This window comes from Oryctolagus cuniculus, chromosome 7, assembly GCF_051225735.1.
Source record: "Oryctolagus cuniculus isolate XC-2025 breed Fujian yellow rabbit chromosome 7, ASM5122573v1, whole genome shotgun sequence".
Taxonomy (NCBI): Eukaryota; Metazoa; Chordata; class Mammalia; order Lagomorpha; family Leporidae; genus Oryctolagus; species Oryctolagus cuniculus.
Window position 1 is genome coordinate 140,673,246 of NC_142873.1, and position 17,301 is coordinate 140,690,546.

Sequence of the window (17,301 nt, forward strand, 5' to 3'; positions counted from 1 at the left end):
GTGTCCGAATCTGGCCGTCATGGCGCAGGGCGAGGAAGATGTTAGAGATTACAATTTGACTGAGGAGCAGAAGGCGATCAAGGCCAAGTATCCTCCAGTCAATCGGAAGTACGAGTGTGAGTAGGTGGCTCGCTGCTCTTCAGGTAGCGGTACACGGGCATGCCTTCCGGCCTCGCCTGGTATTCTGCCCCAGGGGTGCTTCAGGTGTGGACCCCGTGGCGCCCTGTGGTGTGGCTTTTCTGCTTGTCACGGGGGATGCTGAGAGGGCAAAAAAGCCTCCAGATGTGTTTGATTCGGGAAACCTGGGCTCCCGCGTTTACAGTCTCTTGAACTCTTTCCATAGGTGCCCGAGCCCATTTATCTTGGTGAATTGTGCAAGTGTAACCGTGTTTTCCAGCGTTGTGGGGTCGTCGCTCCCAGGTTGTCTCCTGACACTGGGATGCAGTGTAGCCAGGGTAGAGGACTCGGAAAGCTAAGTAGGGGACTTGGTGTTTCGCCTTGGTCGTGTTGGTAGTAAGACCTGATGTTTGCCATTTATTGCTTTGGTGACTTTAAGTAAATTCCATAACCGTATTTGCATCTCGATTCCTACATTTGATGAATAAATAATGAGTGTGGAGGTATAGTGCAGACTGTTAAGTTCTGTATTAGGAAAACTGGCCGTGTTGGGGGTGCAGCTGGTTAAGCCGCCGCCTGCCCCTTGGACATCAGGCTTCGGGTGCCGGAGTCCCTGTTGCTCCACTTCTGATCCTGCTCCCTGCTAATGCGCCTGGGAAAGCAGGTCCCCGCCTCCCACGTGGGAGACCCAAATGGAGCCCCTGGCGCTGGGAGGTCTACAAGAGACAGTGAGATCTTCCATCTATTGGTTTGCTCCCCAGATGGCCACAATGGCCAGGGCTGGGCCAGTCCAGAGCCAGGAGCTTCATCTGGGTTTCCCATGTGGGTGGCAGGGGCCCAAACACGAGGACCATCTTCCACTGCTTTTCCCAAGCCGTCAGCTGGGACACTCACAAACTGGCACCCATTTGAAATGCTAGCATTGCAGGCGGCAGCTTTACATGCTGCACAGCGCCAGCCTTGGGGCTTAATCTCTTTAAATGAACTAATAAGTCTTCAAAGTTTTTTTTTTTTTATGTTAAGTTTTCAAATATGATTGATAGTGACAGATGTAACCCCTATAAATAAAAGCTCTTGGGGATCTCAGTAATTTTTTAAGAAACTAAAGGGGGTTAGCCGGCGCCGCGGCTCACTAGGCTAATCCTCCGCCTTGCGGCACCGGCACACCAGGTTCTAGTCCCAGTCGGGGCGCCGGATTCTGTCCCGGTTGGCCCTCTTCCAGGCCAGCTCTCTGGTGTGGCCAGGGAGTGCAGTGGAGGATGGCCCAAGTCCTTGGGCCCTGCACCCCATGGGAGACCAGGATAAGTACCTGGCTCCTGCCATCGGATCAGTGCGGTGTGCCGGCCGTGCTGGCCATTGGAGGGTGAACCAACGGCAAAGGAAGACCTTTCTCTCTCTCTCTCTCTCACTGTCCACTCTGCCTGTCAAAAAAAAAAAAAAAAAAAAAAAAAGAAAGAAAGTAAAGGGCTCCTGAAACCAAAAATTGAGAATCACTGTCCTATAGCAATCTGACATTGTCTTTTTAAACTATTTTTTAAGATTTACTTATTTATTTTAAAGGTGGAAATACAAAGAGAGAAGGAGAATGATAGGGAATTTTTCATCCGCTGGTTCACACTCCAAATGGCCACAACAGCTGGGGCTGGGCCAGGCCAAAGCCAGGAGCCAGGAGCTTCTTTCAAATCTCCCAATGAGTGCAGGGGCCCAAGCACTTGGGCTGTCTTCTGCTGCTTTCCCAGGCACACTAGCAAGGAGCTGGATTGGAAATGGAGCACCCAGGACTGGAATCGGTGCCCATTATGGGATGCTGGCACCACAAGTGGAGGCTTAACCTTCTACACCACAGCGCCAGCTCCCTAAACTGATTTTTTTAATGTAAATGTCAGGCCGGCACCCGTGGCTCAATAGGCTAATCCTCCGCCTTGTGGCGCCAGCACACCGGGTTCTAGTCCCGGTCGCTGCAGCGGCCATTGGAGGGTGAACCAACAGTAAAGGAAGACCTTTCTCTCTATCTCTCTCTCACTGTCCACTCTGCCTGTCAAAAAAAAAAAAAAATGTAAATGTCATACCTGAATAAAGTGCTCAATCTGAGGGTATAAAGTCCAGTGAGTTTTGGTAGAAGATACATCTGTATTTCCAGACTATAAACATTTTCAGACTATAAACATTCCCTAGACAGGTCCGTTTTGCACTTTCCAGGAAATCCCCCACCAGTGAAGCTCAACGCTGTTGTGTTTTCCACCACAGCTTAATTTTACATGTTTTAGTTAGAACTCCATATAAATGGAATCACCTAGTATAGATTTTCTTTGTTTAAGGTTTTTGGTTTGAATTGATTTGAAAGATGGGAAGAGAGAAAGTGAGAGATCTTCCATCTTCTGGTTCATTCTGCAAATGCCCACAACAGCCAGGGCTGGGTCAGGCCATAGCAGGAGCCAAGAGCTTCCTCCAGGTTTCCTATGTGGGTGGCGGGACCCATGTTCTTGAGCCATCATCTGTTTCCAGGGTGCATTAGCAGGAAGCTGGACCAGAATCAGAGGCAGGACTCAGTCCCAGGCACTCTGATATGGGATGCAGGCATCCCAAGCAGCGGCTTAACCAGCTGCACCCCAGTCTAGGTTCTTTTAAATCTGACTTCTTCACTCATATTTACAGTAAACTCAACTGGATATTGGTTGAGGAGGCGGAAAGAGATTTAATTCAGTAATTACTACCAATAGGGGAAAGAACTAAGCTTCATTCTGATTTGTGCAGAGATGATTGGGCATTTTATAGGGATAATAAAGGGAGCTTTATTATTAGGGACTCAGTAGTAAGAGAAGTAAAAAGGTACTAAGGGCCAGTCCATGTAAATGCAAAGAGGCCAGCTGTGTCTGTAACTAGTGTTATCTAAGTTAGGACTCTGTCCTCCCACTAAGAGCTGGAAACAGAGGGCCCCTTTTCGTGGGTCCTTGAAAAAGATACTTCTGAGTTATAAGAGATATATATTCACAATACAAGTTCTAAGAAAGGGAGGTCAGGGGCCTGTATCAGGTGTTGACTAGAACAAACAGTAAATTCTGGCCATGTGGAGCTTTCTCAAGAAGGCATTTTTAAAAATTTTATTTACTTATTTGAGAGGCAGAGTTACAGAATGAGAGAGGGAAAGACAGATAGAAAGGTCTTCCATCCACTGGTTCACTCCCCAGATGGCTGCAATAGCCAGAGCTGAGCTGATCCGAAGCCAGGAGCCTCTTCCAGGTCTCCCACACCAGTGCAGGGGCTCATGCACCCAGGCCATCCTCCACTGCTTTCCCCTGCCACAGCAGAGAGCTGGATTAGAAGTGGAGCAGCCAGTGGCCGGCGCCGCGGCTCACTAGGCTAATCCTCCGCCTGGCGGCGCCGGCACACCGGGTTCTAGTCCCGGTTGGGGCGCCGGATTCTGTCCCGGTTGCCCCTCTTCCAGGCCAGCTCTCTGCTGTGGCCAGGAAGTGCAGTGGAGGATGGCCCAGGTGCCTGGGCCCTGCACCCCATGGGAGACCAGGAAAAGCACCTGGCTCCTGGCTCCTGGCTCCTGCCATCGGATCAGCGCGGTGCGCCGGCTGCAGCGCGCTGGCCGCAGCGGCCATTGGAGGGTGAACCAACGGCAAAGGAAGACCTTTCTCTCTGTCTCTCTCTCTCACTGTCCACTCTGCCTGTCAAAAAAAAAAAAAAAAAAAAAAAAAGAAGTGGAGCAGCCAGGATATGAACTTGCGCCTATATGGGATGCCGGTGCCGCAGGCAGAGGCTTAGCCCTGGCCCCCAAGAAGGCATTTTCATAGGGGACTGCCGTCATCCCAAGAACATGGACTTATGTCACTAGGAAGCCATGGCTAGAGTATAGTCAAGTACAGGGATTTAGATACAGTTGCTTTTTGCTGAGAATTTGTAGTTTTCACCCAACAAAATGTTTTGAGATTCATGTTAATGCATGGAGCCACAGTTGATGCTTTTTTTTTTGGCTGAATAGTATTTCATTAGATGGTTATACCTCCATTTGTTTTATCTGTTCTCTTTTTGATGGCCGTTGAATTTTTTAATTTTTATAAATAAAATTGGTGTGAAGATTCTCATGTATTTCTGTGGACACATGCTTTCATTTCTCTGGGGTTAATACCTTGTCACAGTTTTTTTTTTTTTTTTTTTTAAAGATTTATTTATTTACTTGAAAGGCAGAGTTACAGACACAGAGGGACAGAGAGGTCTTCCATCTGCTAGTTCACTCCCTAAATGGCTGCAATGGCTGGAGCTGGATTCATCCGAAGCCAGGAGCCAGGAGCTTCTTCCGGGTTTCCCATGCGGGTGCAGGGGCCCAAGCACTTGGACCATTTTCTACTGTTTTCTCAGGCCACCAGCAGGGAGCTTGATTGGAAATGAAATAGTCAGGACTCAAACCAGCACCCACAGGGGATGCCAGCGCTGCAGGCAGATGGTTAGCCTACTTTGCCACAGCTCCAGCCCCATGTCACAGTCTTTAGTTTTTGTTTGTTTGTTTGTTTTTTATTTAATTTAAATTTATTTTTTTATTTTTTGACAGGCAGAGTGGACAATGAGAGAGAGACAGACAGAGAGAAAGGTCTTCCTTTGCCGTTGATTCACCTTCCGATGGCCACTGTGGCTGTGGCCGGCGCACTGCGCTGATCCGAAGCCAGGAGCCAGGTGCTTCTCCTGGTCTCCCATATGGGTACAGGGCCCAAGGACTTGGGCCATCCTCCACTGCACTCCCGGGCCACAGCAGAGAGCTAGCCTGGAAGAGGGCCAACCGGGACAGAATCCGGCGCCCCGACCGGGACTAGAACCCGACCGGGACTAGAACCCGGTGTGCCGGCGCCGCAGGCGGAGGATTAGCCTAGTGAGCCAAGGCGCCGGCCTGTCTGTTTTTTAATATGTACCTTTGATTACCTGTGACCAGCTTGTTAATAAACTAATTACTGATTGATTTTTATTTCTTTAAAAAAGATTTATTTATTTGAAAGTCAGAGTTACACAGAGAGAGAAGGGGAGGCAGAAAGAGAGGGAGGTCCTCCATCAACTGGTTCACTCTCCAGTTGGCAGCAACGCTTGAAGCTATGCTGATCTGAAGCCAGGAGCCAGGAACTTCTTTCTGGTCTCTTACACGGGTACGGGGGCCCAATGGCTTGGGCCATCTTCTACTGCTTTCCCAGGCCATAGCAGAGAGCTAGATTGGAAGAGGGGCACCAGGACTAGAACTTCTGCCTATAGGGATGCTGGTGCCTCAGGTGGAGAATTAACCTGCACTACAATGCCGGCCCCTAAAACAGTTTTATCTAGGATTAGACCACCTATTTATGAAAAGGTAAGAGAGAGAAATCCAGAATTGTACATATTTAATTATGATGCAGTTCCTAGAATTTGGTCATCCACACAGTAGATATTCAGAAAAGAGATTAATTTGTTTTTTTTTTTTAAGAAGAAGTAAATGTTAGCAGGAAATGTTATTTGTTTATTGAGAAAATGTTACACATTTTTTAGATTAGCTAGAAGACCTTGGCCTTGCTACCTTCCAGAAACTGTCATTCATTTAAATATAAATCTTGGCTTGAAAAAAATAATAATAACCTTAAGAAAGCAGTTAACTTTATTGAATAAATGGATAACAAAACCTCTAGGCAGCCCCATATTTTCTTGTTCTTCAGGGATGATGTTCTTAATGATGAGCTTGAGTTGTGATTTGGAGTCAAGTTTAGCAACTTAAAAGTGTTTTTCCCTCTTTCCTTCAGATTTGGATCATACAGCGGATGTCCAGTGAGTATAGCCAGAATTTGTTCTTTTGAATAGGAACACTTATTGTTTTAATTTTCTTCTCTCATTTTGGTTCCTTCTGAATGTGAAATGATAGTTTAAAAGCTCCGGGTTCTAGTACCATTGAATTGACTGAAGCCTTTAGTTTTGTATCTATCACACTGATTTTATTTTGACCTTGCTGTTGAGTTTTCTCTCTTGCAATGGACTGTGTTACACCTAGCATGGATGTGTGTTTTTAGGTTGCATGCATGGGGCGATACCCTGGAGGAAGCCTTTGAGCAATGTGCCATGGCCATGTTTGGTTATATGACAGATACGGGGACTGTGGAGCCCCTCCAAACCGTGGAAGTGGAAACTCAAGGTAACTAATTTAATCACAAGGGAGCCATTGTTATGCCAATGTGTGCTGTTCTACATATTCAAGTATATTTTCACTAGAACAACAACAATGAGCCTGTTAATCCTCTTTCAACTAGCCTCTGAAATTTATTTAACTTTAAAATTCAAACAGGTTTTTAGAGAGCAGAATTACTAACCATCCTATTATCATGGCTCTCTCTGATCCTGTATAGGAGATGACTTGCAGTCTCTTCTCTTCCACTTTTTGGATGAGTGGCTTTATAAATTTAGTGCTGATGAATTCTTCATACCCCGGGTAAGCTAAGGTTTTTGATTTTTACTGAACAAATGGGTTCTTTGTTCATATTTTAAAATAGCACACCTGACTTGAAACAGAATATGTGATATGAAACATCCAGACAGATCTGTAAGATGATACTGATTTGCAGAAATTATGATGACCATGACAACTTCTTGGCAAGCCTGAGTTTGCCTGTGTGTGTGCATTTTCTATTTAGGTCTCTGATCATGTACTTGGTACTAATCAGGATTCTGTGATCAGAATGCACCTATACTGACTTCCTCCACACTTTCATCTCCTGAGTGTGAGCTATATTTATGTCCATCACTGTTTCTTTTGTTCCATTTGAAATTTAGTTGTTGTGTCTTGTTAGCCTACGTTAAGCAATTTCTGTCATTGTTAGGTGACACCCATGGCTCACCCTGTTTCCATAATTCTTCTATTTTTACCTTATCAGCTCTACTGTATAGATGGATGAAGCCCTGTGTCTTTCCTCTCTTAACATGTGTCATGTATAGAGAATCTTTTGACTCTTGTTTTTAGACTGCATTTTTAAAAAATTGCTACTTTGAATATGTAAAAAAAATTTCTGTGAAACATATTTATTGTTCTATTTTAGTTAAAAGTTTACTTTTCTTTGTTTTAGAGAAGCTGTATGCTATTGTTTTTTAGAAAAGATAGTAACTTAGACATGTTTTAATAGTCCATTTTGAACATTTTTAAGTTAAAATATGTTTTTCCTTTTTAGGAAGTGAAAGTACTTAATATTGATCAAAGAAATTTTAAATTACGATCAATTGGGTGAGTTTTGAAATTTCTTTTAAGTTGCAAGTCATGAAAGATGTTAAAGTGGTATCTTTACTGAAGCCAGTAGGCAGGCAAGAAGACACAGAGCAATGTTAAGGCAAAGGACTGTTTACTTTCAATAGGACTTTGCAGAATGAGCTTTGTGAGATACTCAGGAGTGAGGGCTCATATATTCTTTGCAGGAGCTAACACAATCCAGCTGTTGTGCCTGATTTCCAATTTGTTGAGTTTTAGAGGGGAGAGAAACACACGCATACACACACACACCATATATATATATATATATATATATATATATATATATATCAAGATAAGTGGCACAGATTAAAGCCCATCTTATCCTTTCCATGAATCTTCACTTTTTTTTTTTAAAGATTTATTTTATTTATTTATTTGGAAGGCATAGTTACAGAGAGGCAAAGGCAGAGAAAGAGAACTTCATCCACTGGTTCACTCCCCAAATGTTCACAACAGCTGGAGCTAAGCCAATCTGAAACCAGGAGCCAGGACCTTCTTCCGGGTCTCCCACATGGATACAGGGGCCCAAGCACTTGGGCCATCCTCCACTGCTTTCCCAGGCCATGGCAGAGAGCTGGATCAGAAGTGAAGCAGCCAGGCCTCGAAAAGATGCCCATATGGGATGCTGGCACTGCAGGCAATGGCTTTACCCACTATGCCACAGCGCTGGCCCCAAATCTTTACTTCTTGACCCATTCAGATCAGTTCCTTTTCTTTTCCTTCCAAAATTTTTTTGTTTGTTTTTGTTTTGTTTTTTTGAATTTATCTGTAAAGTGTTTCTTTTAATGATAAGATTTTTTAAAAAGATTTATTTATTTATTTGAAAGAGAGAGAGAGAGAAGAGGAGAGGAGAGGAGAGGAGAGAGAGGTCTTTCATCCGTTGGTTCACTCCCCAATTGGCCGCAATGGCCAGAGTTGCACTGATGCAGAGCCAGGAGCCAGGAGCTTCTTCCAGGTCTCCCACATGGGTGCAGGGGCCCAAGGACTCAGGCCATCCTCAATTGCTTTCCCAGGCCATAGCAGAGAGCTGGATAGGAAGTGGAGCAGCCAGGTCTCGAACCAGTGCCCATATGGGACGCCCGGCGCTTCAGGCCAGGGCATTAACCTGCTCTGCCACAACGCCAGCCTCTTGTTTTTGTTTTTAAGATTTTGTTTATTTGAGAGGCAAAGTTACAGACAGAGGAAGAGATAGAGAGAAAGGTCTTCCAACCATCAGTTTACTCCCCAAATGGTTGCGATGGCCAGAGCTGTTTAGGGTCCAAGCATTTGGGCCATCCTCCACTTTTCCCATGCCACTAGCAGGGAGCTGGATCTGAAGTGAAACAGCTGGGACACAAACTGGTACCCATTTGAAATGCCAGCACTGCAGGCAGAGGCTTAGCCTACTGTGCGAGTGCCAGCCCCATACAGTTTTTTTTTTTTTTTTTTTTTTTTTTTGACAGGCAGAGTGGACAGTGAGAGAGAGAGACAGAGAGAAAGGTCTTCCTTTGCCGTTGGTTCACCCTCCAATGGCCGCCGCGGCAGGCGCGCTGCGGCCGGCGCACCGCGCCGATCCGGTGGCAGGAGCCAGGAGCCAGGTGCTTTTCCTGGTCTCCCATGGGGTGCAGGGCCCAAGCACCTGGGCCATCCTCCACTGCACTCCCTGGCCACAGCAGAGGGCTGGCCTGGAAGAGGGGCAACCGGGACAGAATCCGGCGCCCCGACCGGGACTAGAACCCGGTGTGCCGGCGCCGCTAGGCGGAGGATTAGCCTAGTGAGCCGCGGCGCCGGCCCCCATACAGTTTTAAACACTTGATTAGGTCACTTTGATTGGACTTGTTTCCCAGGTTTCTTAGTTGCCTAATTATAGCTTGTAGGTCATTTTTATAGCTTATCTTTTCTACTTTATATTGAATTTTCTTAGTTTCTTCCTTCCTTCCTTCCTTCCTTCCTTTCTTCCTTTCTTCCTTTCTTTCTTTCTTTCTTTCACAGGCAGAGTTAGTGAGACAGAGAGAGACAGAGAGAAAGGTCTTCCCTCCGTTGCTCCACCCCCCTGATCTGAAGCCAGGAACCAGGCGCCTCCTCCCGGTCTCCCTTGTGGGTGCAGGGCCCAAGCACTTGGGCCATCCTCCACTGCCTTCCCAGGCCACAGCAGAGAGCTGGACTGGAAGAGGAGCAACCGGGACTAGAACCCGGCGCCCATATGGGATGCTGGCGCTGCCGACAGAGGACCAACCAAGTGAGCCACGGCGCCGGCCCCAGTTTTTTTGTCAAGTGAAGTCTTTTATTATCTCCCCCTCTTTTTTCTTTGTGGGTAAGGAGAAAGGCTTTTGCAAAGGTACTTAGCTAATACGTAGTTGAACAGAATTTTAAAAGTTTGCCCCTTCTACTATAACGCATTGTGATCTTCAGCCACGTTAATGTCAAAGTTAGAGAGGACACTTATCCCAAGTTCTAAGAGAGCACCTTGCTAGGGCTTTCAAAACAGATCACGGGCCGGCGCTGCAGCTCACTAGGCTAATCCTCCACCTGCGGCGCCGGCACACCGGGATCTAGTCCCGGTCGGGGCGCCGGATTCTGTACCGGTTGCCCCTCTTCCAGGCCAGCTCTCTGCTGTGGCCCGGGAGTGCAGTGGAGGATGGCCCAAGTCCTTGGGCCCTGCACCCCATGGGAGACCAGGAGTAGCACCTGGCTCCTGCCTTCGGATCAGCGCGGTGTGCCAGCCGCAGCGCGCTGGCCGCGGCGGCCATTGGAGGATGAACCAATGGCAAAAGGAAGACCTTTCTGTCTCTCTCTCTCTCACTGTCCACTCTGCCTGTCAAAAAATAAAAAATAAATAAATAAATAAATAAAAAACAGATCATGGATGTTTTAGGAAAAGTCAGAAGAATGCGAACCAAGTTTAGACCATATTGCACAATTGATTATTCTCAGACTTGCTTTTTCCAGTGGGAGATATTATTTAGTTAATTCTATAGCCATAAGTTTAGTGAAACTTTTAAATGTGGTACCGTATTATAAAATAATACAAATTAAACAATGTTTATTGAGAATCTACCATACGCACACTGTATTGGGGCACTTTAGAGCAATTGTCAATCCTGAGAGCCACCAATGGCCATTGCACACATGTCCCCCAGACCTGTATCTGCTGGAAAAGCAAAGTGAAGTTTGTTTACAACCCCTACCCCTCATACCTCTTGTGCTTTCTAGTATCTTACGCATATTCATGAGACCATTTACTTTTATTTTAAAATATATATATATTTTGGCCGGCGCCGTGGTTCAATAGGCTAATCCTCCACCTGCGGCGCCGGCACACCGGGTTCTAGTCCCAGTCAGGGCGCCAGATTCTGTCCTGGTTGCCCCTCTTCCAGGCCAGCTTTCTGCTGTGGCCCAGGAGTGCAGTGGAGGATGGCCCAGGTGCTTGGGCCCTGCACCCCACGGGAGACCAGGAGAAGCACCTGGCTCCTGCCTTCGGATCAGCGCAGTGCGCCGGCCGCAGTGGCCACTGGGGGGTGAACCAACAGAAAAAGGAAGACCTTTCTCTCTCTCTCTCTCTCTCTCACTGTCCACTCTGCCTGTCAAAAAAAAAAATAATGTATATATATATTTTTTATTTTAAAATATTTATTTTTATTTTAAAATATTAAATCTTGGAAATCTTAATCATGTTTTAATTTTCCTTCTTAAGGTGGGGAGAAGAATTTTCATTGTCCAAGCACCCTCAGGTATATTTTAAAATCCAGTCATTAAAAACATTCCATACTATAAAGTCCATAAATGTGATAGTAAACTTCCAACTAACTCTAATAATTGCTGTGCATGCAATAAACTTCTCTTACACTTCTCTGAGCTATCTGGGTATGTTATGCTAAAATATTGGGTACTTTTTTCCAGAAAGTTCATGGAAAATAGAATTAAAAGGTAAGCTTATTTTGGTGTATAAAGATAAAGTCTCCTGCGAGCCAGCACTGTGGTGTAGCAGATAAAGCTGCAGTCTGCAGTGCCAGCATCCCATATGGGTGCCAGTTCGAGTCCCAGCCGCTCTACTTCCCATCCAGCTCTCTGCTATGGTCTGGGAAAGCAGTAGAAGATGGCCCAAGTCCTTGGGCCCCTGCACCCATGTGGGAGACCTGGAAGAAGCTCCTGGCTCCTGGCTCCGGATCGATACAGCTCTGGCTGTTGCAGTCAACTGGGGAGTGAACCAGTGGATGGAATACCTCTCTCTCTCTGCCTCTCCTCTCTCTGTGTAACTCTGACTTTCAAATAAATAAATAAATATTTAAAAAAATAAAGATAAAGGCTTCCTAATGTCATGATAAGGATGGAATGTGCTACCTTGGAAATTAAAACATTTTTTAAAATATTTATTTACTTGAAGGCAGAGTAACAGAGAGTGAAGGGGAGAGAGAGAAATCATCTACCTACTGGCTCATTCACCACATGGCTGCAATGGCTGGGGCTGGGCCAGGCTGAAGCCAAGAGCCTGGAAATCTATCTAGGTCTCCCACATGAGTGGCAAGGCTCCAAGCACTTGGGCCATTTTCCACTGCCTTCCCAAGCACGATTTTAAGTGAAGCAGCCAAGATTCAAGGCAGCACTCTGATGTGAGATGCTCGTGTTGAAAGCAGTGGCTTAATCTCCTCAGTCACAAATCTGGCCTATATAAATGTATTTTTATGTAAATGAAATTTTGCCTGTAATATGCCAGACATTATTTTAGACCCTTTAGGTAGAGAGGTAACAGGACAAGCAAGGTCTCTACCCTCACTGGGCTTCAAATCTAATGATGGAAGCGAGCCTGAAAACATGGAAACAACTGAACAATGTAACTTCAGTTGGTAAATAGTCCCATTGGGGTAAGGGCGGGTGGTTGGAAGAGAGGAAAGGGTGATCAGAAAGGTGGTCTGAGGAGGTTACATTTTAGCAGAGGCCAGGAAGTAGAAAATGAGTAGAGACAAGGAAGGAATTCTTCCAGGCAGAAGAAAGAGATGTGTAGGTCAGGAAGGGAGATAGATGATCCATGTCCCAGGAAACAGCAAGGACAGTGCTGCTGGTGCTGAGAGAGAGACAGAAGCCTTGGAGATGAGGTGGTGCTGATACAGAGCAGGGCATGCGGATCTCAGTTTTTTTTTTTCTAAGATTTTATTTTTTGTTTTTAAACTTTTTTTTGAAATTTATTTATTTATTTGAAAGTCAGAGTTGCACAGAGAAAGGAGAGGCAGAGAGAGAGAGAGGTCTTCCATCCACTGGTTCACTCCCCAATTGGCTGCAATGGCCAGAGCTGTGCCAATCTGAAGCCAGGAGCTTCTTCTGGGTCTCCCACACAGGTGCAGGAGCCCAATGACTTGGGCCATCTTCTACTGCTTTCTCAGGCCATAGCAGAGAGCTGGATAGGAAGTGGAGCAGCTGGGTCTTAAACCAGCGCCCATATGGGATGCCAGCGCTTCAGGCCAGGGCATTAACCCGCTGCACCACAGTGCTGGCGCCAAGATTTTATTCTTTTATTTGAGAGATAAATAGAGAGACAGAGAAAGGCCTTTCATCCGCTGGTACACTACCCAAATGGCCTCAACGGCTAGAGCTGGGCCATTCAGAAGCCAAGAGCCAGGAGCTTCTTCCAGGTCTCCCACATGGGTGCAGGGGCCCAAGGACTTGAGCCATCTTCTACTGCTTTTCCAGGCAGTAGCAGAATGCTGGATCAGAGAAGAACATCCAGGACATGAACTGGCACCCATATGGGATGCTGGTGCCGCAGACAGAGGCTTAGCCTACTAGGCCACAGCATGGCTCTGTGGATCTTACTCTTAGTGTAATGGGGAGCCATGGGAAGATTATAATCATGGGAGTTGTATGATCTGATTTGAGCATTAAAGTGACCAAGAATAGACCATAAAGGGGGTGAAACTGGCATCACAGAAGCCATTTAGGAAGCCTTTACAAGCATCTACATGAAAGATGATAACGTGGATGAGGGTTTCAGTGCAGAGATGATAAGTGGTTAGATTAATATTTATTTTGACCTTGCAGTGCCAGCACACCGGATTCTAGTCCCGGTTGGGGTGCCGGATTCTGTCCCGGTTGCCCCTCTTCCAGGCCAGCTCTCTGCTGTGGCCAGGGAGTGCAGTGGAGGGTGACCCAAGTACTTGGGCCCTGCACCCCATGGGAGACCAGGAGAAGCACCTGGCTCCTGCCATCGGATCAGCGCGGTGCGCCGGCCGCGGCGGCCATTGGAGGGTGAACCAATGGCAAAAGGAAGACCTTTCTCTCTGTCTCTCTCTCTCACTGTCCACTCTGCCTGTCAAAAAATAAAAAATAAATCCAAAAAAAAAATTTATTTTGAAGGTAGACACTATTCTTACTGGTCTGAGCAACTGAGGGAGTGCTGGTCCCATTGCTTAGTAGTTAAGACTAAGGGAAAAGCGGGCCTTTGAACATGTTATGTTTTTAAGGTGTTTTTTAATGTTTAAATTTTTATCTATTTACTTGAAAGGTAGAGAGACGCACAGAGATCTCCCATGCACTGGTTCCTTCCCAAATGCCCACAACAGCAAAGGCTGTGCCAGGCTGAGGCCGAGAGCCAGGAACTAAATCTGAGTCTCCCACGTGGGCAGCAGGAACCCAGGTGCTTGAGCCATTACTTGCTGCCTCCTGCAGTACATATTAGCAGGAAACAAATTAAGAGTGGAGTCAGGACTTGAATGCAGGTGCTCTAATATGGGATGCAGGCATCCCAAGTAGTATCTTTTTTTTTTTTTTTTTTAGATTTATTTATTTATTTATTTGAAAGACAGAATTACAGAGAGGCAGAGGCAGAGAGAGAGAAAGGTCTTCCATCCACTGGTTCACTCCCCAAATGGCTGCAATGGCTGAGGCTGAGCCAGTCTGAAGCCAGGAGCTTCTTCCAGGTCTCCCACACAGGTGCAGGGGCCCAAGGACTTGGGCCATCTTCTACTGCTTTCCCAGGCCACAGCAGAGAGCCGGATCGGGACTCAAACCAACACCCATGTGGGATGCTGGCACTGCAATTGGTGACTTTACCCACTATGCCACAGCACCGGCTCTCAAGTAGTATCTTAACAGCTGTGCCAAATACCTGGTTCAGCACATTAGTTTGAGAAGTCTATTACACATCTAAACGGAGATGTTAGATAATAGGCTTTTGGCTACAGGGTGGCTTGTTCAGATGTTTCTGAAAATATAAATTTGGGAGTCATCACTGAATAAATATTTATAGTGATAGGATTAGACGAGATTGCCAAGGAGTAAGTGTACTAAAAGAGAGCAGTGGAGACAGCTGAGCCACGGGGCACTCGGCTTGGGAGAGAAGGAGCCACAAAGCAAAGGAGGGAGCAGAAGAGGGATGTCCGGCAGTCCCATGCTGCCGAGGCGCGCAGAGGTCAGGCGTGAGAGGCAGTAGGCAAGCAGAGGCAGCGTGTGCATACTTTTCTGGAAGAGACTGCAGGAGACTGGAACGGGGTAGAAGAGTATTGGCTGGCAGGAGCTGCGCCAGGAAAGGAGAAGGTTGTGTTTCTTCTTGGTTAGGAGATGGTGTTATACTAAGTGGAAATGATCTAGGAAGAGGCAGAAACTGATATGCTGGAGAGAGGATAATTTCAGAGCAAGAGGGGTATGGGATCGAGTGCTCAACTGGGAAAGTTGGGCTTCTTGGAGGAACAGAGATAGGTCATTCACTGTAACCCCGGGGAAGGCTACTGTGAGTACAGATACAGTAGGATGGGCAGTCAGGTGGTGGGAAGAGTCAGTTCGTACTGATTGTTCTTATTTTCTCTAGGAAGCACAGTTGACTGGAGGGAATGAGAAAGGGATGATGCCACAGGAGAAGATAAATAACTATCTCAGAGATTAGGAAGTGAATTTAATGGCAAATGTAGGATTACTGATCAGTGCTGAATGCCTATTTGAAATTTGTGGTTATCTGTATAAGGTGATAGCGGTTAGCACTGTGTGTGCTGCCACAGGCAGAAAGCTGATTTTAACATAGACTATGCTGATTGATTATTGCAGAGGGGAAGAGGCCTGGAACTCTTGGAATTTCTTTTGTGCTGTAGCGCTAGCAAATGTCTGATATGTTTTGTGGTGTAGCATTATTGAAGAATCTTTTTAGAGCTCATGAAACCTAAGGGAACATCTAATCCATGGTTCTAAACTGGGGCAGGGTGGGGGAGTGTCATGTATCAGAAGTACGTGGAGAGCTTTTGGCCTGAGAAATGATACCTTACTCTCCAGCTAGTCCTGGAAAAGCAGAATCCCAAGAGCAGAATCCAAGACTGCTGGCAGCTGAGAAGCATCGACTGACTTCCTGGGGCCTCGGTCACAAAATTAGGAGGAGGTTTGGGCTTGAGAAGGAGTCCTGAGCCAAACACTGGCAAAGCTTGTGTTGTTTGATTTGATTTTTTTTTTTAATTAATTAATTTATTTCAAAGGGAAAGAGAAAGTGAGGAAGGGAGGGAGAGGGAGAGGGAGAGAATCTTCCATCCGCTGGTTCACTCCTCAAATGTCCACAATGGCCAGAGTTGGGCCAGTCCACAGCCAGGAGCCAGGAGCTTCTTCTGGGTCTCCCACGTAGGTACAGGAGCCCAAGCACTTGGGCCATTTTCTGCTGCTTTCCCAGGTGCATTAGCAGGGAGCTGGATTGGAAGTAGAGTAGCGGGACTCAAACCAGCGCCCATATGGGATGCCAGTGCCACAGGTAGTGGCTTAACCCTGTATGCCACAGTGCCCACCCTGATTCAACCCATTTTACACAGGAAAGAACTGGTGCCAGAGAGGTCAGACAGCTTTCCCAGTCCTATCTCCTAACTCCAGTTCAGTGTTCTGTCATTTTATTACATCAGTATGAAATACTATGCTGATCTGATAACTAATTGTTTCATGGGGGGTTTTAGTTTTTCAAGATTGTATTAAAAATTTTGACTCTGCCAATTGTTGCTAGAGTTAATGATTCTAATTTCAGTGTTCTTGTTTCCTATTTGTTTTTTCTCTTCCCCAACTTTAGGGAACCGAAGTCAAAGCCATAACATACTCAGCAATGCAGGTTTATAATGAAGAGAAGCCAGAAGTTTTTGTGATCATTGACATTTAAGACACACAAAAAAGGAAGACTCCTTTGAAGAACTATTTTTTTCTCTTCCTTTTGAGAAGATACTGTGATTTAAGTTGTGTATTATCTTTGATACATGGAAACTTAAAGAAGTTTTTACTCAAAGTAACTTTCAAAAATGGGAAATCAGAGCACAGCAGTGATGTGTTCTTGTAAACCCTGAAACTGTAAAGAATTCTTCAGCTCCTGCCGGTGGTCACGTCCTCATTGTTGATTCTGTCCTTCCAGCGGGTGTCAGCCTCCCTCACTGATGGAAGCAGCTGCCTAAGAATGGATCCAGTTTGGAAAAAATAATTTGAGAAAATACTAGAATTTTGCTTTTCTTCTGAATTGGTCAAAAAAAAAATATATATATATATATACACACATACACTTATTTAAAAGGCAGAGTAACAGAAACTGAGAGAGATCGTCCATCTCTGGTTTACTCTCCAAATGTTCACAACAGCCAGGGCTAACCCAGGCTGAAGGCAGTAGCCAGGAACTCCATCAGAGTTACCCACATGGGTGGCAGGAATTCAAGTACTTGAGCCATCACCTGCGTCCCAGGCACATTAGCAGGGAGCTGGATCAGAAGCAGAGGAGCCAGTACTCCAGCCGGTACTCTTGATGTGGAACGCAGACTTCGCAAGCAGCAGCTTACTGCCCTGCACACGGCTGCCACACGACGTGCTTTATATGTTTGTGTACATTAAAGATTGTGATTAGATTGCTGTGGGACAGAACCACCTTTTATTGTAGTTGGTTTTCTTAGATGAAATAATTACAAGACCTGTCTAGAAGGAGCCCTGATTTTCTCTCTCTCTCCATTTTTTTTTTTTTTTTTAAG

The 17,301-nt window shown here is 45.9% G+C and overlaps 1 protein-coding gene across 16 annotated transcripts in view; it reads left to right on the forward strand.

Annotated features, from left to right (window-relative positions):
• TSLIG1 (tRNA splicing ligase complex subunit 1) overlaps positions 1-17,197 on the forward strand; it is an 18,296-nt gene extending 1,099 nt beyond the window's left edge. For 2 of the 16 annotated variants that reach the window (XM_089301067.1, XM_070078830.2), the window contains 6 exons: positions 5,877-5,901; positions 6,141-6,262; positions 6,474-6,556; positions 7,290-7,342; positions 11,040-11,076; positions 16,368-17,197. In XM_089301067.1, coding sequence (XP_089157193.1) covers positions 5,877-5,901; positions 6,141-6,262; positions 6,474-6,556; positions 7,290-7,342; positions 11,040-11,076; positions 16,368-16,454 — 407 coding nt within the window. In that variant the 3' untranslated portion in view covers positions 16,455-17,197. Of the gene's footprint in view, positions 1-2; positions 205-343; positions 477-5,876; positions 5,902-6,140; positions 6,263-6,473; positions 6,557-7,289; positions 7,343-11,039; positions 11,077-11,245; positions 11,273-16,367 lie in introns of those variants that run through there. The other 14 variants (XM_089301070.1, XM_089301074.1, XM_089301068.1 and 11 more) reach the window with 14 other exon arrangements.
• Positions 17,198-17,301: the final 104 nt, after the last annotated feature.